This window comes from Chaetodon trifascialis, chromosome 11 (assembly GCF_039877785.1).
Source record: "Chaetodon trifascialis isolate fChaTrf1 chromosome 11, fChaTrf1.hap1, whole genome shotgun sequence".
NCBI classification, from domain to species: Eukaryota; Metazoa; Chordata; class Actinopteri; order Chaetodontiformes; family Chaetodontidae; genus Chaetodon; species Chaetodon trifascialis.
In genome coordinates this window covers 19,802,555-19,826,072 of record NC_092066.1, presented here as the reverse complement: position 1 = coordinate 19,826,072, position 23,518 = coordinate 19,802,555, and the positions used below count along the sequence as shown (strand labels likewise).

The 23,518-nt window shown below is 40.8% G+C and overlaps 1 protein-coding gene across 1 annotated transcript; it reads left to right on the top strand.

Annotated features, from left to right (window-relative positions):
• Positions 1-17,182, top strand: LOC139338835 (solute carrier family 22 member 13-like). The gene is made up of 10 exons (XM_070974113.1): positions 1-375; positions 467-570; positions 4,513-4,667; positions 5,312-5,480; positions 5,567-5,687; positions 8,288-8,382; positions 12,772-12,986; positions 13,077-13,185; positions 13,328-13,534; positions 17,155-17,182. The coding sequence occupies exons 1-10, from the start codon at positions 1-3 to the stop codon at positions 17,180-17,182; spliced, it is 1,578 nt and encodes a 525-aa protein (XP_070830214.1).
• The last annotated feature ends 6,336 nt before the right edge of the window (positions 17,183-23,518 follow it).

Genomic DNA, 23,518 nt, shown 5'->3' with positions numbered 1-23,518 from the left:
ATGGCTGATTTTGGTGAGATCCTGAGGAGCATTGGAGAATTTGGATTATTCCAGCAGCTTAATCTGATTGCACTTGCTTTACCAAATCTCAGTCAGTCTTTTTTGTTAGCAAGCCTGCTTTTTATCGAGTCAGATCCAGAACGACACTGTAACACAGACTGGATCCTTCAGGCTCACTCTAACCTGACTGAAGATGAGCAGCTGAACCTGACGGTGCCCCGGGAGGAGGATGGGACCTTCAGCAGGTGTCGGATGTTTGTCCCTGTTGACTGGGACATCGGTGCCATCAGGGAGTACGGACTCAATGAGACCACAGGGTGTCAGAATGGATGGGTGTACTACAACATGCTATATAAAGCTACCATAGTCACTGATGTAAGTAAAGACTGTAGACTAGCAGGCATTTTTTTATTCAATTACCTTCATGAAATATTTCAATACAAATTGTCCTTTTTTTTTCTAACAGTTCAATCTAGTTTGTGACAAGGCCAACTTGGTGGAAGTGGCACAGGCATTGTTAATGGCTGGTGTTTCTGTTGGTTCCCTGATATTTGGACCTTTTGCTGAATCGTAAGTGTATTTCATGAGTTATGGTCAAGTCAGTCAATCATATTTGTGTAGCTCAAATCACAAGTCAGTCAAGTGGCTTTACAATCTGTGCAGCATACGACGACCCTCTGACCTTAGAGCCTTGATTTGAGGAGCGATCCCTCCCCAGAACGGACACGTGTGACAGATGTCAAGTGTACAGAACAAACATAAAATTTGAATATGGGCAAAATTATAGGCGCATGTAACGAAAACATGGAAATAGCGTATGTGCACTTTGGAGTGTCTGTCAGGACTGGGACAGACAAACTGCGGACCCACAGAGCAGACCAGAGACAGGCGGGCGATGAGAGGCATTTATTAACAGTTCGAGGTTGGTACACGGGAAACAGTCCGGTAATGCAGCAGTACAAAATCACGAGGCAGATCGGGAGTCAAAAACCAGATAGAGTTCAAAACCAGATAAACCGTAAGGAAGGCAAAGGTACAGAAGACGCTGGGCAAAAAGGCAACAACAGACAAAACATGAAACATTGAAACATGAGGAAATCAAAAACATGAGGAACGCCGGATAGCTACAGACACAAGGACGCAGACAATCTGACAAAGACACACTGGGAAGGGCAGGTATATACACAGGAGGGGTGCAACAGTTAGACACAGGTGTAGACAATGAACAATCACTCATGTGGGGAAGTCAAGACACCTAACAAGACAACACAAAACAGGAAACTGAAAACCCTACAAAATAAAACGTAGTGACACACACTAGGACCTGACAGTGTCTGCTGATTTCATCACATCACGCATACCACACAAGCCTGGTATCATATGAAAGCAGAGTCTGAAGGTCCTGGGTGTTTACATGAAGAGGAGGGGTTTTCTAGCAATCACTCAGCTTTATACATGCATGATTTTTTTATTTGTTTGTATCAGTGCACATGTGCAAAGTGTGCAACAATGCAGTCAGAGCCTAAGAACATATGCTGCCAGGAGGTGCCACAGGTCACATCATCTTTACCTGCACTTATGATCACAGTGCATGAGTGCAGATAACATGCCACTGTGGAGACTCATCTTGTGTTTACATAATTGGTTACCGTCCTTTATGGGGGGACAGAGCAGTGAGTTTCATCTATAGTAACCTACTTAACTTCACTGTTCATACATCATAATAAACTAAATATCAGGCAATGCCACAAATTCAGATTGCATTTTTCTTGAACATATAACCAAGTTTTTCCTAAACAAATACTATATATTACACATTTATTCCAATATATTTTACAGATATACAAAAAATATTTCTTGACTGAAGTCATGAATATTTGTACATGGAAATACAGTACTCATGAAGGATTCACTGAATCCATCCATCCATTTTCTATACCGCATATCCCTTTCGGGGTTGTGGGGGGGCTGGAGCCTATCCCAGCTGTCAACAGGCGAGAGGCGGGGTACACCCTGGACCGGTCGCCAGTCGATCGCAGGGCATCACTGAATCCAAATTAGAAAAATGTGAATACAGATGTTGACATTATAGAACCTATTGACTAACATAATGTTCAATTTTCTCAGTTGTTACAAGTGTCTAGCCTATATGAATATGATTCATGTAGTCATCCCATCACGCGTAGTACGTCAGATACGTCGGGAGTTTCCTGACGCCCAGGGAAGATACGCCTCCCCACCCCCCCACCCCCACTTTTGGTTTATTTATTGTGTTGAAAGTACGGAGGTGTAGTACTTTGTGTCATGTACAAAATAAATGTGTATTTTTAAGTGAAAAAAAAAGAAGAAGTTACACTTACAAATGTGGCCTCATTCTTCACTGGTTTGGCTCTGCACTCTCCTTCATGGACTTGAAAAGAGGATCCCCTGATGATGTGGTGGCTTGTCCTCTATCAGCATTCTTGTTGTAATGAAGTGCATAACAACAGTAGTCCTTGCGGGGCACAGTAGCCCGGACAGCTGTAACAAGTATACTGTTATGATAACAGGGCATACTTAAGGCCCATTTATACCCTCCGGATCCGGACGAAAAGATTAGACAAATCTTTTTTTTTTTTTGACGTAGAGCCGGTTCTCTTCTTCGTCGGTTTTTAGTTTGACTCATTTTGCTCATTTTGACTCTACACTGCCCCCACGACTTCGGGTGGTTTCGAGTGGTTTTGTCCGGAGAGCTCCGGATGGCTAAGCTCAGAGCTGACGGACAAACTGACGAATGAAACAGCCTCCGGATACGGACGAAAGTGTCCGTATCCGTTATTTACGGAGGGTATAAATGGGCCTTTAGGAGTAAAACATGTCAGCACTGTTACAGTATAAATTCATGCACTAAATGCTGCAACAGCTCATTGCTACACTTGATCAGCAGCAGGTAAATCTAATGATGCACTGGCCTATATACTGTAAAAAGAGAGAAGTGACATCAACATTATCTTACATGTATAGCTATGCCAACAGCTACATACAGCATAAAAAAGGATCACTCATAAATAAACTCCAAAAGAAGAAACATTTGGAGTGTAAATTGTGCTGGGATGTTGCATTCTCAACCATACCATAGTTTTGCCCTGGGCTTTTCTTTCCAAATGCATTATTTTCTCAAATTCCCGAAGCTTAGACACTGTGGAGCGTATGTGTATGTATCGCTTGGCCGACCGGGTCGCTGGGTTTGCATATTGAAACCATGCTGATTGCTAATTAGAAGCTAGCAGTTAGCGTTAGCTTGTGCTATGTGGCAAAACACTTCTTGGTTAATTCGTGTAAAACTGCAAAATGAACACAGCTTAATATTTGTAAATGTTGGCATCTCCCTCGAACATGTATTAAATCATTTGCAAGATCAGAAACGTGATGTACCAAAAACTACAGTAGTAGCGAGCTAACATTTGATGGCTGAAGTCGTAGTCTCGAAGCTAGCGGTTAGCCTTACACCGTCTCAATGGCAAAACACACATGCTACAGCACGCAAGAGTTCACACTAATCTACAAAAGAAACACACAGCTAATTATTTGTATACTTACATGTCCCTCCTCTAATCCTCCCTCGTACTGACCGAGGTTGGAGAAACAGTCAGCCTCGAAGTGGTTAGCACACACAAACAGGTTTTCACCAACTGTAGCGGGGACGTTACCCCAATTCAGGCCACTATTCTGTTCTCTGTGGCTGGGAGCCGATGGAGCAATTTGAGCTCGGATTTACAGCCAACAACAGAACACTGGGTGTGGCGGCTCGACATGATGGTTCCTAACACGGTGCTTTCGATAGCGGAATAGTGGATCTGTGAGAAGGTAACACTGTAGCTGGTTGGTGGAGAGACACCAGGGAGAAGAGTAGGGGGTGGTGGCTGGTGGGTGGGAGAATGCAAATGTGCGGGCTTCTTAAGTAACAGTCCTCGCCGAACTCAATCGGCTCGTTTGGAAGCTGCAGGCAGGGTGCTTTCAGAAATCCGTATCTCGCTCAAAAAAAAGCACGGACGGTCTTATTTCACACTTTGTATGTGTGTGGTAGCACCAGAGACACAAAATAACACCCCAAATCCCAGAATAGATAATATGGGACCTTTAATTAAATACTGTGAAAGTGACCTTTTCAACATTATCTTAAAATTACACAGCCATCCCACCAGTATTTCTTCTAAAGTTAACTGAACATTTAAAGTTCCCATGAAGTCAAATACCATACCATTACAGTATTGTCTGTCCGCCTCACCCAATTTTACTCTTCTGCTCTCAAATGATATAAAATCTACCATCTGTCAGAATCTGTGTAAATGCAGCATTAAAGACAAACATTTCCCAATTTAAGCAAATCATTAGTCATCAAGCGCATGTTTGCTCTTTCTGTCGATCTCTTCATTACTTCTCACATAACCAGCTGCTCTCTTAATTTAGTGCGTTTATCATCAACTGTTCTTGAATGATACTCAACCAAATCATTTTGTTCACCTCTTGCAGGTTTGGTCGCAAACGAGCAACTCAAATTCCACTTCTTATGTGCCTCATATTTGGTCTATTAGCAGCGCTATGCCCCAATGTCTACTTATATTTAGTAGTGCAGTTCTTCATGGCAATTGGAGCTGGAGGATTTCATGTCAACTGTGTTATACTGGGTATGTATACTGAGCTTACATATGTAGGACAGGGTAGCAACTGTTGACTATTTTCAATATTGGTTATAATCGCCAATTCATTTCTATTCGGTCTATGAAATGTAATTGGTGAAAAATGTCCATCAAAGTTTGTTAAAGGCCAAGTTGACATTGTTTAGATTGTTTTGTATGATCACTTGTTCACTTTTGAGATCAATGAAACAAGATAATATTTAATTTTAGAGGCATGACTGGCATGTCCATCGTGTGGAAACCTGGAAAATAGCACAACATTTACACATAGGTTCGCCTTAGCTCTTGTGATGTCAAGAGTGGAAACATACCATTTGAAAATGTAAGTCAACAACCTAAGAGTTATTAAAAAAAATAAAAGCTTGATCTTAAAATTTTCCCTATCATGTATTATATGAGGACTTACTAGTAACTGTCAATGCCATTCAAGAATGATGCCGTGACTTAATTTTCAAGTCTTACATGGCCATATTGATGATTCTGACTTTGTACCTAAGGTGTGTAGCTTTGGTCTCATTCTTTCAATTCTATGAAGATGGTCATTAAATGCATAACTCGTTTCCTACACTTATTTTAAATGAGTGGTTTTTTTCACGTAATTGACAAAAAATTGTATATTTCGTTCATTGCAGCCACTGAATGGATCGGAGTAGCCAAACGATCATGGGGAGCATGTGTGTGTCAGATATTTGTTGGAGTTGGACAGTGCATCCTCGCTGGTGTGACATACGTCATCCGAGACTGGAGACTGGTTCAGCTAACTGCAGCCACCGTACTTCTGTTGCCTGCTATCTACATCTGGTATGCATTAACTTTTTAACAGCCCTTCACTGGTTGATTTGTAAATGATGAACTATTTAATCTGTCACTTTCTTTGTTTCTATTAGGTTTATTCCAGAGTCAGCCAGATGGTTGTTAAGCAGAGGACGGACAGAGGAGGCTAAACAGTTGATTGTCAAGGCAGCAGCCATCAACAAACACACTGTGCCAGAGTCTCTGCTGAAAAATGTACAAAGGCGTAAATCTGCCACATGTAGCATTTAAGCATGTATTTTCTATTAGATTTTCTATAACTATGTATAATAACTGACACCAAATGAGATCACTGGTGAAATTTCCCTTCAGACAATCCTTCCAAGGGACCCCCTGAAGAGCTTGTTTATGAGCTGGTAGAGTCACCAACGCTGGGTCCTCAATTTAAATGTTTCTCAACCTCTTTTGAAAGTTCCACAATGAACATGTGGTTATTCATGCTCAAGTCAGTGGATACTGATTTACTTGGATCTATTTATTTATTTATTAAGTTAATTGCCCCTTATTAATTAATTTAGAGAGAGAGAGATTTCTCATTTGATACTGATTTACTTGGATCTATATTTTGTTGGTTATTTATTATTTAATTGCCTCTTATTAATTAATTAATTAATTAATTTATTAATTAATTAATGGCATGAATGTCATAGTTAACTTGCGATGAATCGCAAATTAATCACATATTTTCATCTACTCTAAACGTCTCTTGAATTATCATTTTAATACTGTTATCAACATGGAAAAGTGGATAGGCTTGCTTTGTGCAAATTTTTTTATTTTATTTTATTTTTATTAGATTTTTGCATTTAAGTACAACAAATAAAGATATAAAAGAGAAATACCCTCCCCAACAACAGGTGCTGCAACAAAACAGATACACAATAAAAAAAAGGGGGGGGGGGGGCGAACAAGACAAAAAACACAAAAACAAAAACAGAAACAAAAATAACAAGGAAAAGGCGTGGACGGAGACACGTGGTACAGGGATTAACTGTCATGACAGGGTAAGATCAGATATTACTATTTGTTAGTAGACAAGTCAGAGTCTCTGTAAAAAAGTATGCAAGGGTTTCCAGAGTTTCCAAAATTTGTCCAGTTTATGGTTAAGTTTGTGAGTTAGTTTCTCCAGTGGAAGCAAGGCCGATATCTGAGAAATCCACATATCAACGGTGGGAATCTGTGGTGCAGACCGGCGTAGCAAAATACACTTTTTTGCTAAATATAAAAGTATTGCTAAGAGAGCTCTGGTGTCAGTATCAAATTGCTTGTCTGGAGAGTAATTTAAGAGATAAAACGAGGAAGGCCGTGTAAACTGTTTGCCAATAACCTCTTGAATCACAGAATGAACCCCTTTCCAGAACACTTGGATGCGGTCACATGACCAGAACAGGTGAATAAATGTACCTTTATGAGTTTTACATTTATAACAGAGATCTGAGCTGTTGGGGAACATCTTCTGGAGGCAAACAGGTGTGAAATAAATCCTGTGGAAAAATTTAAAGTTTTGCTCATGTATAGAAATTGAGGTGCATTTAGGAAAAATCCCATTACAAATCTTTGTCCACTTGTGCAAATGTTTTTTAATTGAAAACAACGACGTGTAGTGTTATATTTCACACTAACATTCTCACTTTGAGCAGTCATTCACATTTGAATGAATCAAATCTCACACAATTTAACACTGTCAATAAACAGATGACAAAAAAATAAATACTTGGTTACAAAAAAGCCCCTTCAACAACCCTTTCTAAGGGATCAAAACAGGGTGATCCAAAATAAAGTTACAAAGTGCATATCATTGTAAACTAGGACTCAGGCCTTTGAACATAATAGCATCCATATACCTCTTTCGAAAGCTATCCATTGTCGCCTGCTCTTGAGGGGGTGGCAGAGAATTCGCATTCGCCGTGTATTTGGCCATCAAGTGGTATTTCAGACTGGAGGTGCTACGCTGATAATTCAGTTCACACCGACAATACACACAAATAACTTTGGTCTTGTCAGTCGACCCATCTGGCAACTTTTTGAAACTAAACTTTCCATTCAGAATCTTGTTCGCAAACATTTCGGCGTTTTGTGCTTGACATCCACACAAAACGGTAGCCTACTCTTTTACAAGCAGGCAAGACCAAACAAGTGCGTGGGGCATGCCTATTGTTTTGTTTCCAGTTTACGATCGGATCCTGTAGTTTTTCTTACGTTACTAGCAGTGGCCACAGCTTATAAAAAACTACAAGTTCACTAGGTCACAAAGAGCATTAATCTCGCGATAAAAAAATGACATTAAAATTGATTTGCGTTAACGCATTAATAACACAATATTTTTGACAGCACTAGTTATTATTAGTTATTAATATATTCAATAACTTTTATTTCTTGTTTTTGTCTGTTGTATTAATGCAAGTTTTTAGTCAAATATGAATTACTTAATACTGAAAAGTATACAGGATGTGTGTAGTTAATACATTTTCTGTGTTACATTAAATAATTAAATAAGAAACTTTTCAACCAACACTGCTCCCAGTAGACCACACACACACACAGATAATGACAAATTTACTTGTGTGATATCAGTGTGTACTAAACTGTGCAATATCCATATTTCCTATGTGCAATAATGTGAATTCAACCATAGCCTGGTTTTACTAATTCTATTGTTTACTTACATGTTATATTGTGTTTTTTTTAACTGATACTTTTTACTTATGCGCTATCCCCTTTGCTTGTAAAATTGCAAATTTCTGTGCTGTGGGATGAATAACAGATTATTTTATCTTTTAATGTTTCTGCCACAGATTGCAGTCAAAGAAAATGTGAACAAAGGAGGCACAAAAATTATTTTTAGATCACCTCTACTGACCAGATATCTCTTCATCGTTGCATCGGCATGGTAAGTTGAAATGATGAATAAACAGCTCTGTATTAATACTAGTGCTGTCAGGCTATTAAAAAAATTAATCTAATTAATTACAGGATTTGTAATTAATTAATCGAATTATCGCATTTTAATCTCATATCTGCTAAAGGTCCCCAAATAAAGAATTTGAATTCTAGGACATTACAAAATTGTAGTGCATGACTAATCAATTGAATACACCAAGAAGAGAAGATTTGATATCCACATTTTTATTGGTGAAGTGTGCTTCATAAATGAAATTCAGATGACGCTATCTGAAACGCCTTTTAGGCCCTCGTCTTCCACGATTGAAGTCGGCCTGCAATCAGCAGCAACCCACTTTGCGATTGAGTTTGTCAGATTTTCTGTCGTGGCTTTGCTCATTCGTTTTCCTAACTCGGCAAGTGAGGGTTGGCGGAGTGAGCTCACGGTAGCACTAGCGGCACTAGCAGCAACTACATGTTTAGCATGGTAGCACGGTGGCACAAGTGGTAACACTGTCGCCTCACTCCACTCATTCCTCCGTAATAACCCCCACTAAAAACATGCAAGAAGATCACCACCTGACCAATGGTGACAAAGGAGTACTGGTCCCCGGGCACGGGCGTCAGCGTTGCCTGGCAGCTGGCAGACCACCGCTCCTGGTCTGCCGCGGAAGATCGACAGATCGAGGATGGGTCAAATGCGGAAAAAACTAATTTCACGGAAAAGCATGGCGTGTAGTGCAACTAACACCTTGTGTAATGTGATTAATAAAGTACGTTTCTTCTTCTTCTTCTTCTTCTTCTTCTTCTTCTTCTTCTTCTTCTTCTTTAGCGTTTAAATGATCATTCAGGCTGGAGCTGCTACGGTGATAGGAAAATTCTTTTTTACACAAGGTACAAATCACTGCGTTCTTGTTAATAGTCCCGTCTTTGTTCTTTTTATAAATAAACTTGCCGTTCAAAGGTCGAAGTAGGCTTTCCTCGCACTCCGGTGTCGCATCCATGTCTGTTGTCACCCTGCTTTTTACTAGTGGCGCAGGTAGGATGCGACCTGGTCACTCAAAGAGCCATATTTAAAATTCTTGCGCATTGACTTGCCACTCATGATTAATTGCGTTAATTTTTATAGCGCGTTAATTTGCAGCGTAATTAATTAATCTAATTAACGCGTTAAACTGACAGCCCTAATTAATACTGATCACTAGTATTGTAACCTAATGATTTATAGTCATTTTATGGTAGCACACTGTCACAGTCCTGTCTGGTTTGTTGTTTTCTGGGTTTTTCTTGTGTGTTTGCACTGTGTTTCCCTCCTGTGTTCCTGTGCTCCTCCCCCTGCATTTTCCTGTACACTCTCTGTTACTGTGATTGCATGTCTGTCTCTCTGTCCCTCTCTCTCTCTCTGACTGCATTTCTGTCTGTCTGTCTGTCTGTCTGTCTGTCTGTCTGTCTGTCTGTCTGTCTGTCTCACTCTCCCTCTCTTGCTCTTCCTCTCTCATCCAACCGGTCGAGGCAGATGGCCGCCCACCCAGAGTCTGGTTCTGCTCGAGGTTTCTGCCTGTTAAAAGGAAGTTTTTCCTCGCCACTGTCGCCAAGTGCTTGCTCATGGGGGAATTGTTGGTTTCTTTGTAGATAAAAGAGCTTGGTCTGTACCAGCTCTATATGGAAAGTGTCCTGAGACAACTTCTGTTGTGATTTGGCGCTATACAAATAAAATTGAATTGAATTGAATTGAACTTTCTCCCCACACATATTTTGCATTAACGTTGTTAGCCCTGCCCTGTTTGTAGTGTTGTCCCCAACCAATTAGCTTCTTTCCTCTTCTCCAGTTTCATCACTTCATTCCCCCACCTGAGCTTCTCTGTCCACTTCTCTAACTGCACCTCATCCCCCTCACTTTTCAGTGTTTGTTGAGTCATCTACTCAGTTTACCTGTCCGTGTGTCTCAGTTTCTGTTAAATTTACTACATTTGATCCTGTCTGCCTGCTGTCTCCTCTCTCTGTTTTATGACCTGATATCTGATCTTCTGTAGTAACAAGAGTTTTGGAGGAAAGTCTCTTGTGAGGCACACAGGGTGGCAGCTATGTCTTTGGCAGAAGAGACAGTGTTCTTTAAGCCTTGGTTCAGGAACTCCATACCTGGATGGGTCAGAGACATTTTAACACCCCTGCTTCCCAGCCAGCTAGTATCCAGCATGCTAGCCTCCAGCTAGCTCAGCCTGTTCCTCTTCCTCAGTTATTTCTTCTAGACCTTGCTCTAGAGTATGACAGCCTCCAGACTGCTTGCCTCCAGCCAGTTAACCAATTTGCTACCACAGCAACAGTCAGTTCCCTGCCTGATTCTACCCTGGAGCCACTTTCTGCTATGTTTCCAGAAAGAACAGTTGCTCCTCTCAGCTGCCCAGCTCCTCATTCTCACTGCTGCCAAGCACAGTGAAGAGCCTGCTTCCCAAATCAGCCAAGATCCCTCTTCTCCCCTTTGTTCTTTTGTCAGCAAACACTTCTCATGTTCCTGAGTCAGCAAACATCTCTTCAGCCCCTCGGTTGACCAACAGCACACTAGTTCCTGAATCCGTCGACAGTACACCTTTACCTGATTCCCATTCGACAGTCCAGCTGACTCCTGTTCTTGATTCCCAGTTGACATTATCTGCTCCTGGTCTGGCCTACACCCACTCTTTAGCTGCAGCAGTCTTCCATGCCCATGCAGCAGAAACCTCCTGTTCCTGCAGAGCAGCAGCATTGTCCTCCACTGGCTCATCTGCACATCTCCCTGTTGCCAGCCTCCAGTCCTGCTGCCCTGTTGCCAGCTTCCAGCTGCCAGCTGCCAGATCCCACTCTCAACTAGGGCTGGGCGATAAAACGATAATGATATGTCTCATGATAGACACGTAATCAAGATCAATAAAAAAAATGCGTTTGATAAAACATTCGATAATTTTTTAACTTTTTAACTCTGCTTCAATGCCTAAATCATCTAAAAGGCACAAAGACATAACGGAGGCAGCGGCATATCATATAGCTAAAGACATGCATCCGCTGAGCACTGAGGAGAAGCCAGATTATAAAAATCTCTTACACGTTTTTTTTTTGTTTGTTTGTTTGTTAACACACTTGCAATAAAAATATAATTGAATAGTTCACATATGTTTAGAGTAAGTAAGTTGTTCATATGTCTAGGCTGGTTTTATAGTTCAATCATTCTTACTGTACTGTCTATCATGTTTGTTTACAGATGTCAAGTCTACCTCAGTTTCTGCTATGTTTACGAAACACTGCACATATTTGAAAACATTTTATTCACCAGAAGGTGAATCAGCTTGTGAACGTCCTGCCACTAAAACTGCAGAAAAAAGTTATCAGGTTTCTCTCTTTTATTTACATTTATTATTTGAGTGTTTTCCATGGTTGTGTTGACATTTCCTTTCCTTTCTGCCTCGATAGCTGAGGGGATTATAATCAGAGGAAGGTTAAATTTAAGATAAAAATGTTTAAATTAAATGTATTTTTCTCCTGGTCCTTATTTTAAATAGGTAATAAAAAATATCAATAATTATCGATATCGACCGATAAATCACTTATATCGTGATAGAGTTTTCAGCCATATCGCCCAGCCCTACTCTCAACCTCCAGCCTTGTCACCAACCTCCAGAGTAGTCCCACCCACACTTCCAGCCTCCTGCCTGACCTCTAGAGGGGTTTGGCTTTCACTGTAGGCCTCTTGTCTGGGTTCTCAACAGTCTTTTGCTGCTGGACAAAAATTTTGTATCCTCCTTGGTGTCATGTTTCCACCACTGCAGACCTGGAGCTGATAAATATGCAGGATGACAGAGTCATTTGACCTGGGAGTAATTTACAAATGTACCCCACTGAGGACAAAAGCCAGATGTTAGTGGGTGTTAGGTAGATATTAAAGCCTCTTTCACATTGGACAAAAAACTCACTGTCTACCAGATACCCTTGGACTTTGCTTTATTTCAGATTCTGCCACTCCCATCTGGCCTGCAATCACCTCATTCCCCTCACCTGAGCCTTATCATCCATCTCCCCACCTGCACCTCATTTCCTCAGAAGCCCTGGGACACAAATACCAGCCCCTTTTCCTCAGTCAGTAGTCAGATCATTGTAATTCCTTTGTTGCCTTGTTGCTTTGCTTTGGAGTGACTCATCCCCGCACTTTCCCGCCTGTTAAGTTACCTGTGTCTGCCTGTATGCTTATATGCATATTCAACTGATCATTAAGTTATTGAAGTGTTCCTTCTGCCTCCACTATCTACATTTGGGTCCATCTCCTGCTTCCTCACACACCAATCACGAATCTAGAACAACTAAGCAACTGTTTAAAAATCAGTGTACATCTGTTATAGATGTTCTATAATGTGTTCTTCTTGTTTTTAAGGTTTTCACTGAGTCTTTGCTACTACTGCCTGTACTTGAACATGGCAAACTTGGGCCTGAATATCTTTGTGACACAGCTCATGTTTGGTGCTGTTGAAATACTGGCTAATTTACTCTCCATGTGGCTGTTGGAGGTTTTTGGGAGAAGAATTTTGTTCATTTCAACTCATCTGACTGGAGGTCTCTTCTGCATACTTATTCTAGCTGTTCTCCAAGGTGAGCCATTTGGTTTGGTTATCAAAATGACAGTTTCATGTTCTTGTCCTGTTCATCAAGGCTAATTGTTTTGTTTTGGTTTGGTTTCAGGACATGCCACTGCTCTCTTATGTTTAGTTCTTGCAGCACGTTTTTTCCTGATCTGGGCTCTTTCTGTATGTAGTGTATTTCTGCAGGAGCTGTTTCCAACATCTGCTAGGTAGGTGTCAGGCTAATGAGACATATTTAAAAACGATGTCCATTATCAGTTTCTTGGCATACTGGCAACAAGTTATGAAAGGTTAAAAGCAAATGTGCTATTTGACCTGTAAGTGGAAGTGTTAACTGTTATAACATTTCAGACAAACGGCCACAGCTTTCGCAGCCACATCAGCAAAAGCAGGTGCATTACTGGCTCCACTGCTCAACATCTTGGCCATGTACCACTGGTCCATACCCACCACAGTCTTCAGCAGCCTTACACTGGTCAGTGGAACCCTCGGCTTTCTGCTTCCTGAGACCAGGAGAAAAGAGCTTCCTGAGTCAGCTGAAGATGCCAAAACCAACAGGTGGGCAAATGCGTTAGTTCATTTTATATGTTGTTGGACAAGTTTAGATCTCTCAATTTTCACCACTTCCTCCCTTGATATCTCTCATCTGTCCTTTGTCTTTCAGAAATGGTGTCTCCACAAGAGGAGATTGTCTGAAATCAACAGAATTTTAGACATGTGTCTGATTGTTTATTTTTTTCAAATTCAATATTTGCTTCAAACAATAGATCAGTCATCACTTTTCATAAGGTCATAAGGAGATATTGCTAAATTTTAAGGGGTAACAAACCAAAAAGGGTGGGAACCACTGACTTACATCATACCATGCCAACAGACCTTAAACAGTTGCAATAATTTGGAGCAATATATACATGTTTTGTACACATGTTTTCTATATTTGCCTTTAAAGACTTATACTGACATCATATTGCAGCTCACACTTAGATTACCCTGACAGCACACTCACTCAGTTATATAGACATTTTAGCAACATAAAGAATTGCCCACACGTTACAGTACCAGGCATACAGTATTTCCACAGATACAAGGTACCACTATTCCATAGACAGAGCAGTTAGCATTTCAGAAGGTTAATGTACCTAGCTTAACCATCATCAGGTACTTAACTTCATTACTTCATAGTACATGAACAGACTGTTCTCCAAATAACCATTTATTATTTTATCTGAACAATAGACGTGCCTATTCAGCTAAAACCCTGATCCTAAAAAGGTTGTGATTCTGTGTAGAACATAAATGAAACAAATGTGACAGCTCGCTGATCCTTTTTGACATTTACTCAGTTCAAAACAGAACAATATACAAAATAATATATTTAATCAGCTTCATTGTTTTTTGTAAATATTTGCTAATTCTGAATTTGATGCAGCAACAAATTTCAAACAAGTTGGGACAGGAGCAACTTAAGTCTGGGAAAGTTGTGGAATGCTCCAAAAACATCTGTTTGGAACATTCCACAGGTAAACAAGTTGATTGGTAACAGGTGATAGTATCATGATTGGGTATGAAAGGAGCATCCTGGAAAGGCTCAGTCGTTCACAAGCAAGGATGGAGAGAAGTTCACCACTTTGTGAACACATGATTGTTTTCATGTTTTACATACTGTCCTGTCCTTTTTTGGATCACAGTTGTATTCTGTTGAAGTGTATATGAATAGTGTGTATTCAGCAGCTTCAAACACTTTTTGTGTCCAGATTATCAACTTAATATGCTACATGTCCAGAAATTGTTTAACCAAAGTTCTGTCTGAACTGAATGTCTTTTAAATGTTTTAACAATGTGTTATTTCCAAGATAATCCTGATATGCACATAAAGCAATCATGCAACATCTCTGTGATCACTATTACATTATGACATCCCACCCTGATGTCAACATCCACTTTAAAATCAGTCCCAATGATCCAGTTAACGTCCCAGTCAGAACTGGATGTCTATAATGTCTTAGCAATGTCCTCTGGACCTGGAACAAAATAGATATACTGGAATCATGACTTTTTCACGGTACTACAAAAGAGAAACATGCATCTTGACATTTGGACAAAGCATTTTAATTAGTTCTGTCAAAAATATCGCGTTATTAAGGCGTTAACGCAAATCAATTTTCATTTTTTTTTATTGCGCGATTAACATTCTTTGTGACCTAGTGGACTTGTAGTTTTTTATAAGCTGTGGCCACTGTGCTGATAGTAAGGTGTCATTACCAGGTGTAACCAGTAGAGGGAGCTGGGGATGGTAAATACACGTTACGTACTGGCTGTATGGTCATTCTGGATGAAGGGACTTTGTCTCGTTCATTTTAAAAGATGAACAAAACATGGTACCAGGAGTGAAAGGCAGCTCATAACTGTCTACTCGAGATGGAGACTCTGAGGCCATCGGAGGGACTGAAACTGGTGGGAAATGTCGACGGCAATTGGCGGAGTTTCAAGCAGCAATTCGAGCTGTACTGTACATGGCTGCCATTGGACTGGACTCAAAGTCCGACGCCAGGAAAATCGTGCTGCTGCTCACGGTAGTGGGTACTCAAGCCATCGAACCCTGCGTTCCCACCAAACGCGATGAAAATTATTTAATCGCGCCTCAAATGAAATCGCGTCGCGCCAGGCGCTCCAGTTTTGACGCTGGTACAAAAACCCCTTGACGCTGGTACAAAAACCCCTTGACGCGAATCTGTGGTCGATTCATCACGATAGTGCGTAGTTTAAAATTTGCTCCAAAGTTTTCGGATATGTGTCGTCCTGCTAACGGACGAGCTGAGGTGGTGACGTCATCAAGTACGCTGCCGTCCCAATTGCATGCAATGACAGTCCTGCGCTCTCCTGTCCTGGAGAGACTGTACTCCCAAGTCAAACTTGCTCAGTCTGAACTGCAAAGTTCGTAAGTCCGAACTTGGCGTACTTGGTACTGAGAAACGGCTCATGGCTGAAATAACCACCATCGCTGCACTGTACCTGTACTGCACAAAGTAGTGCAGCTATTGTTGAATGAACCAGACAAGTATGCTAGTAAAGCAAGCTATGCTAACTGGGGCTATGCTACGCTGAACTGTCATAAAGCTCTGGGTGAGCGGTGACGGCAATGATGAGCAGCTCCTCCATTGTTTCTGGCAGTTTCATTTTGCGAGGGAACACAAGGACGTCCGAACGTCAGCTCGTTGATGACGACCTCAACACTGATAGGCTGTTGCGGTGCGTCTTCACGCGAATCCGCGCAAAAGTTCAATTATTTCAACTCGAGCAAAATGACGCTTCAAATCGCGTCTTTGCATTGACTTTGTATGTAATCTTGCAGCGCGATCTTGTTTCATCGCGTTTGGTGGGAACACAGCCGAACCCTGCATGTCCACCAAACGCGATGAAAATTATTTAATCGCTCAGCTAACACTCGAGGAGGCAGAGAGACAGTGCCATGCAAGTGAGTTAGCACAACAGCATGCAAAGACATTCAGTGAAACAGGTATCACTGCAGGACATGACAATGTTAAGTAGCTGTGGTTAAAAACAAGATGAAAAGAGGCACGCCACAAAAGAAATGCACAGATGATCCGAGCTACTGCTGCAAACGCTGTGGTGGAAGGCACGAACCCGGCAGTGTCCTGCATATGGCAAAAAGTGTTCAAAATGTAATGGAAAAAATCATTTTGCAAAACAGTGTCTCTCCAAAACTAAACCAAAATCAGTAAGGTTGGTGGAAGAAACTGACCTAAGTGAGACTTTCTTTGTCGGGATGGTGTCATGTGCACAAAAGCAACAGGAGGACACAGAGGAAAATGAAAAGTGCTCAGAAAAAGGAGACACTTGGATGGTGTCACTTCAAGTAAACGGAGCTATAGTAGCACTAAGGATTGATTCTGGTGCACAGGCGAATCTAATCAGCATGACAGAAATCAGTGCTATGAAAGAAAAGCCCAAAATAATCAAGAAAAAAGTGCCACTGAAGGACTACAATGGAAAAGACATTGAAAGCATAGGCCAGTGCAGACTCAAAGTTAAAGTGAAAAATAAAACATACAATGTACTGTTTTCAGTTGTACCTGAGGGCCGTGAGTCACTGCTGGGCAGAGTTACATCAAAGACATTGAACCTAGTGAGGAGAGTGCTTCACATCAATTGCTCAGAAGCAAGTGCACACTCAGGCACAGTTGACTCTATAGTGCACCATTATGATGATGTCTTCAAAGGAATGGGATGTCTGCCATACACATACAAAATCCAACTAAAGGAAGATGCAAACCCAGTGATTCACGCGCCACGCAGAGTTCCAGCTCCATTTCGAGAGCGGCTCAAAAAGGAACTGGACAGGATGTCTCAGCTGCACGTCATCACAAAAGTAGAGGAACCTACAGAGTGGGTAAACTCGATGGTGTGTGTGGATAAAAAGAACAAAAACAAAGAGCTGAGAATATGCATGGATCCTGGAGATTTAAACAAGAACATAAAACGTGAGCACTACCAGATACCAAAGTGTGAGGAGATTGCAAGTGAAATGGCAGGAGCCAAATACTTCTCAAAGCTTGATGCAGCGCAGGGATTCTGGCAAATCAAGTTGGATGAACAAAGTTCAAAATACTGCACTTTCAACACACCTTATGGACGATACAGATTTCTCAGAATGCCATTTGGCATAATCTCAGCTTCTGAGATTTTTCACCCTGCCATGGACAACATGTTGGAGGGACTTGAAGGGGTAGTTGTTATGTTGATGATGTGGTCGTCTGGGGGTCCACCCTTCAGGAACATAATGAAAGGCTGGTCAGAGTGCTCCAAAGAGTACGTGAGAATGGACTGAAGCTAAACCGAGCCAAGTGCCAATTTGGTGTGCAGGAGATGACATTTTTGGGCGACAAACTGTCTCCACAGGGCATTGAGCCTGATGAAAAGAAGATAAAAGCTATCCTAGACATGCCACGGCCAACTGACAAGAAAGGTGTGCTTAGGGTAATGGGCATGATAAACTTCATTGGAAAGTTTATTCCAAACTTGTCAATCAGAACATCAGCATTGAGACAGCTCCTTCATGATTCAACAGAGTTTGAGTGGACAGAGAGAAATGAGAGAGAGTGGAAAGCTTTAAAGACCACACTGACAACTGTTCCTGTGCGCGCTTATCATGACTCAACCAAGAAACTGAAAATTTCCACAGATGCTTCAAAGGATGGTCTTGGTGCTGTCTTGCTACAAGCAGAAGGAGAAAGCTGGAAGCTAGTAAATATGAATATGAAAAACATGTGTAAGTCATGTTGTTGGCAAGTATGTATTAAAATTAGTGCTGTCAATCAATTAAAATATTTAATCGCGATTAATCGCATAAATGTCATAATTAACTTGCGATTAATTGCAAATAAATGTCCCATTAATTATCATTTTAATACTCTTATCAACATGGAAAAGTGGATAGGCTTGCTTTGTGCAAATGTTTTTTATTGAAAACAATGTGTAGTGTTGGATCCAGATGCATAAACTTTCCTCAGATAATGTGTATATAAAAGTAAAGTGTCTATGCTTCCTCCTGCTGGAGCCGTCTGGTCACCACTCCTACTTTTACTACTACTACTACTACTACTACTACTACTACTACTCCTTGTGTTAGGATGGCATTTTCCCAAATTGTGATCACTAAAGTAAAAGTCAGTCAGTCTTGAACATAAGAAAGATCAATACATGCTCCAGCTGCTGCAACTGACAGTACACATTTTAACTTTTAAAAATGTGTCTTTTCCTGAACATTTACCTTTACCTCACTGAATATGCCATCAGGTCAAGGAAAGATGTAAAAGGGAATTGACAAGGACTTAGGAAAAGACAAGCAACCTACCGTATGCTGTGTAATTATGTGACAGCAGATGTTACTGACATGGGTCTGCCATAGTCTTATTAAATGCCGCTGTCACAAGCAATTGTGGGAGGGTTTTATCTCCTTTCCTTCGGTAAAGGATGGTCATATGTACTCTATGCCAAAGGAGATAAGAAAGGAAGCACTGAACCACCTTTCCTTAAGATTTCGACAATTCAACCAGCTCTTATCACAGCTGCCACTTAAATACTTGGGTGTCACTTGCAGAGATCCAGGAGTTAGTGGATAGAATGCCCTCCCCATCTCCATCTGAGCTTACTGCCTCGGAGGGACGGCATAGGAGTCCATGGAATCACCCCTTGAAGCGCTCTGGCCCCAGATCTTTGTCCATCTCCTTCACTTCAGCACCCAAAGCTGTTGGTTCTCGGAGCAAGTGGTGTTGCCTGGAGTCAAGCCACTTACCAGATCAGCCTCAGTTCACCTCCAGCTGCAAGGACCACTGCCTCTGGTCTAGAATCGTACCTTTCCACAAGGTTTATTTTACTGTATAATTATTTAATTTGATGTAAAATCTCAGGTACTGTACATCTCTTGCAATGTGCTGCAAATGAGATAAAATGTGTTCATTTGTGAGCTTTAGAGGTGCTTGTGGGTGAATTTTGTGACGTTCGGACAGAGCTAGGCTTCCTGTAGGCTTCCTCTGACCCACCAAACTCCCAGCTAATGCACATGTGGACAAAGAGGTGGAGCATGGGTGGAGCTGAGGTGGGCCAAATGATGCCTGACTGCTGAAACCTTCCATCTCGCTGTCACTCAAAGTGAACATGCGCATAATTATGCATAACATTAAGCCTAAATATTGAGCATTGAGTCATATAAAAATTCACCCCCCTTACACCTGTCATGAACGTTGCAATTATCTGTAGAGACCAAAAACATTTTTTGAACCAGGCTGTAAACATTTTCATTTAGTATGAGTTTAGTATGAACTATATGAGATGCTGTCTTGTGTTTACATTTATTCAAACTTCAAGGGGTCATCAAACAACACTGCCTCAGTGCTTAAAGTTGCAATTTTATTACAGAGTAATTATCAATCAGTACATGTCAAACAAGGAATTTTCATATCAGAATACAGTATTTAGAATTTTATTGTCTAGGCTGTATACAGACATCCAACAGTTAAATCACACCTAGTTATCACTCCTGAATCCCTGAGTTTATTCTCTATTTATTCATTCAAAATCACTTAAAAATACACATTAATTTAGCAAAAATTACATCCCCTGCTTCTCTTCACATTGATTAGAATTATGCCATGTCATGAAATACATTAATTTTGAAGCTGTAATGGAAAGACACATACTGTATTCACTGCACACATTTGAAATTGCATAAATGTTGCAGATTCTTTTTCATATTTCTGAGTAAAATGCAATGCTAAATGAAAACAATTTTAGTTGTGTTATTGTTAAGTGATTAAATGTCAAATGGCACATCCATTTAAGTGCTTTTTAAACACATCTTACTGTGATGTCTTTATTATTTCTTATATATTCCAACTTTGTGAAAACACAGTCTTGCTATTATCCAAGTAAATCATCCATCCAGCTATTACTTGTGACAGTATTTCCTGCTGTTTGCTCAGTGCTGTTGTTGTTGTCCACAAATACATTTATAGTACTTGGCTCAGACAATGACAGCAACTGTGGTTCTGATGCAAAGATGACATTAGCAAAAAGATCTGTTTGAGCTGAAGGAGCCACAGTAGAAGATGAATCTGAATCCAGGAAATTATTCAGTGAGTCAGAAATGCCTGGGGTGGATGGCAGCACTGTAAACACACCTGAAATGTCTGAGATGTCACTAACTCCGAAGAAGTCACTGGGAAAAGCAGATGGTTGGTTTGTGGAAGCATCAGCTCCTCTTTGATCAGAAGCATTGACAGTAGGTGACTGAGTGAACAGAAGGTCATTTGAGCTGAATATGTCAAAGTCAGTAACCTGCTCTATTGTCTGGCTACTTGTACCAAGAGGACTTGAGGTTTTATCCTCATTTTGGTTTACAGGTGCTGGGTCAGGGACAATGAGCTGATCCGTCATGCTAAGCATCACTTCATTCTCATTTGGTGTTGACTGAGAGTCAAACAGACTAGAAGCATCAGCAGAAGCAGCTTCAGACAAAACTGTGTCACTCAAAGAAGATGTAAATATATCACTAGGGGTGTTCACAAAGATTTCCCGAGTGTCAGGCTGACCAAAAGGATTGGAGGATTCTTGAAGAAGTTCATGGTTAAGATCAGGAAGCGCTCTGCTGCACATGTCTCTACCTTCTACACCTGGTGCATCAAGCAGTTCATTTGGCTTTTGAACAGGTTCATCAGTCTTTATCTGAATGGCCAAAGTATCAACAGGGGGTGAACTGACACTGTCCCCAAAGGTATCATCATTAAATGGAGCACTCAAAACTTCATCACCCAGTTCCTCTGCTAGTAAATGATAGACTGACTCCTGAGACACTTGGCTCACTGACTCCACAGTAATGGGAGGATCTGTCATAGACAGACCTGTAGCCTCACCGCTTTGTAAATTTGATTCTCGATCATCAGTTGGATTTGCATCTGTTTGGTCTAGAGTTGTTAGGTAACATGGTGCTTCACTTGTTGAAGTCTTGATTGGGTCGACTGGCTCTGTGGATGTTTCTACAGCCTTGGTTTTGTTACTCTCTGGAGTGCTGGGCTGAGCAGAATGTGATTTATCCTTTGTGTGCTCACCAGCTTCTTCCTGAGGTGCTACTTGAGATATGTTGCCTTCCTTTTGCATATCTTTTGTAATTGCCTCATTTACCTCCTCTATCTTTTTGTCATCTGCCTGTCTTTTGTCATTTATTTCATCTTGCACAGCTGATTTTGCTGTGTCCTCAGCCTTCTCCGAGGATGACTGAAACAGTCTTCCTAAGAGTCCAGCATTAGGTTTGACATCTAGTTTCTTGATATCTTTTTCAGTTTTGTTGGTTTTGTCATTTGCACCTGATGTGAAGAACTTTGACAAAGGACTCTTTCCTTTAGACCAGGATCCCAGTTTGACCTTTGTCTTTTCAGCCTGTTTTACAGAACCCTTCAGAGAATTTGTTCTTGCAACAGGCTTCCTCTGACTACCACCGTTTTCTTGCTCGTTGGCTGAGTCAATCTTTTCTAATTGATTTTCATTCCTTTCAAGACTTGTCTCATCTCTGCTCATGTCTTCTGTAGGACTGTGCAGGGTTCTTGAGTTTTCTAATTCACACAGGTCTTTTGAAATGACATGCAATATCTCAGATGGCTCTTGGTGTTTCACAGCTTCTTCAGTTGAATTAGAACTTTGATTATCAAGTGGGTCCTCAACTTTGTCTACACCTCCATTCAGAACAGTTATGTCAGTCTGTGGGATCTCTTGACTGCTCTCCACTTTTACATCAGACTCCTGGTTCGGCATATTGCTCATTTTTCCATGGTATTTATATTGAGGGATTTCAAAGCTTTGTTCTTTGTTGTATACTTCAGATAGCAAATGGTCAACATTATTTTTGTCACTGTCATCTTTTAAATTCTTGGATTCGTTCAGTTTGCTCTGTTCCGTTTGGTCTGAACGTTGCGTACTGTGCTCTTCAGCTTTAGATCCTATGGTCAACTGAGAAGACAGGTGATACTGGCCAGCATCAATATTTTGAGCAAACCATACAGACTTTGTTTTGTCTAGATAAGTCTCCAGCCTGTTAGATATTGGAGTTTTGTTTGTTTTTGAGGTGGCTGCCACATTTGTCTGTTCAGACATCTCGTTTGTGACAGTTTTACTCTTTACTCTGGGGGGCAAAGAAAACTTGTGCACTGTTGGAGAGATACTGTCCTGTAAATGCCCTGATTTAGGTGGATCACTCATGGCTTTTGTTTCCTTTGAGGGTAACTTCTCAGATGAGTTATAACGTATTGTCTTTGATTGTTCCTTTGCCTCTAAAATAAAGGAGCTTGACAATTTTCTCACTTTATCTTTCATTTCTCCACCATGGTTGATCTGTAACTGGCTGTTGTCTGAAAAGCTCATATTAGATGTTTTGCCAGTGACAAAAATCGTTTTTTTCACATGTGTCGGCTGTACTGAATTAACCCTGGTACTCTTCTTCTCTGGTGGCCAGCTAATTCTTAGTTTGCCCTTTAGATCAGCATCGCTGTTATACCCCAGCTCCCTTGCAGACGACTTTGTAACAAACACACCAGCAGAGGACTCTCTGGGGCTATCAGGTTTGTTTAAGTTGCTTTTTGTTATTTTGGGAGTGGACACAGCATCTGGCTCATCTGGGCCTTTATTTTTCTGAAGCCACTGGTCTTTATGTTGCTTGTGCCCAAATCCTTCGTCATAATTTCCTTTCCTTTTAAAAAGCTGTTGGTAGTGAGAAATGCAGTAGAACTCTCCGTAAAGAGATGAATAGTTGTGTATGCTGCAATAAAGTAACATAAAACAAATATTGTGAACATATGGTGTAATTTCTATATTCTTCAATAATTATTTGTGCTAGGTCAGTTGCTGTGAATGATTTCAATGCATTGGAGATTTGCAATCATAACATAACAAAAAACTTTTTTTTTTTGCTGAGTAATGTCCATATATTCATATCATTTCAAAAATCATTGTATTGATTAGTGCGAATATTGT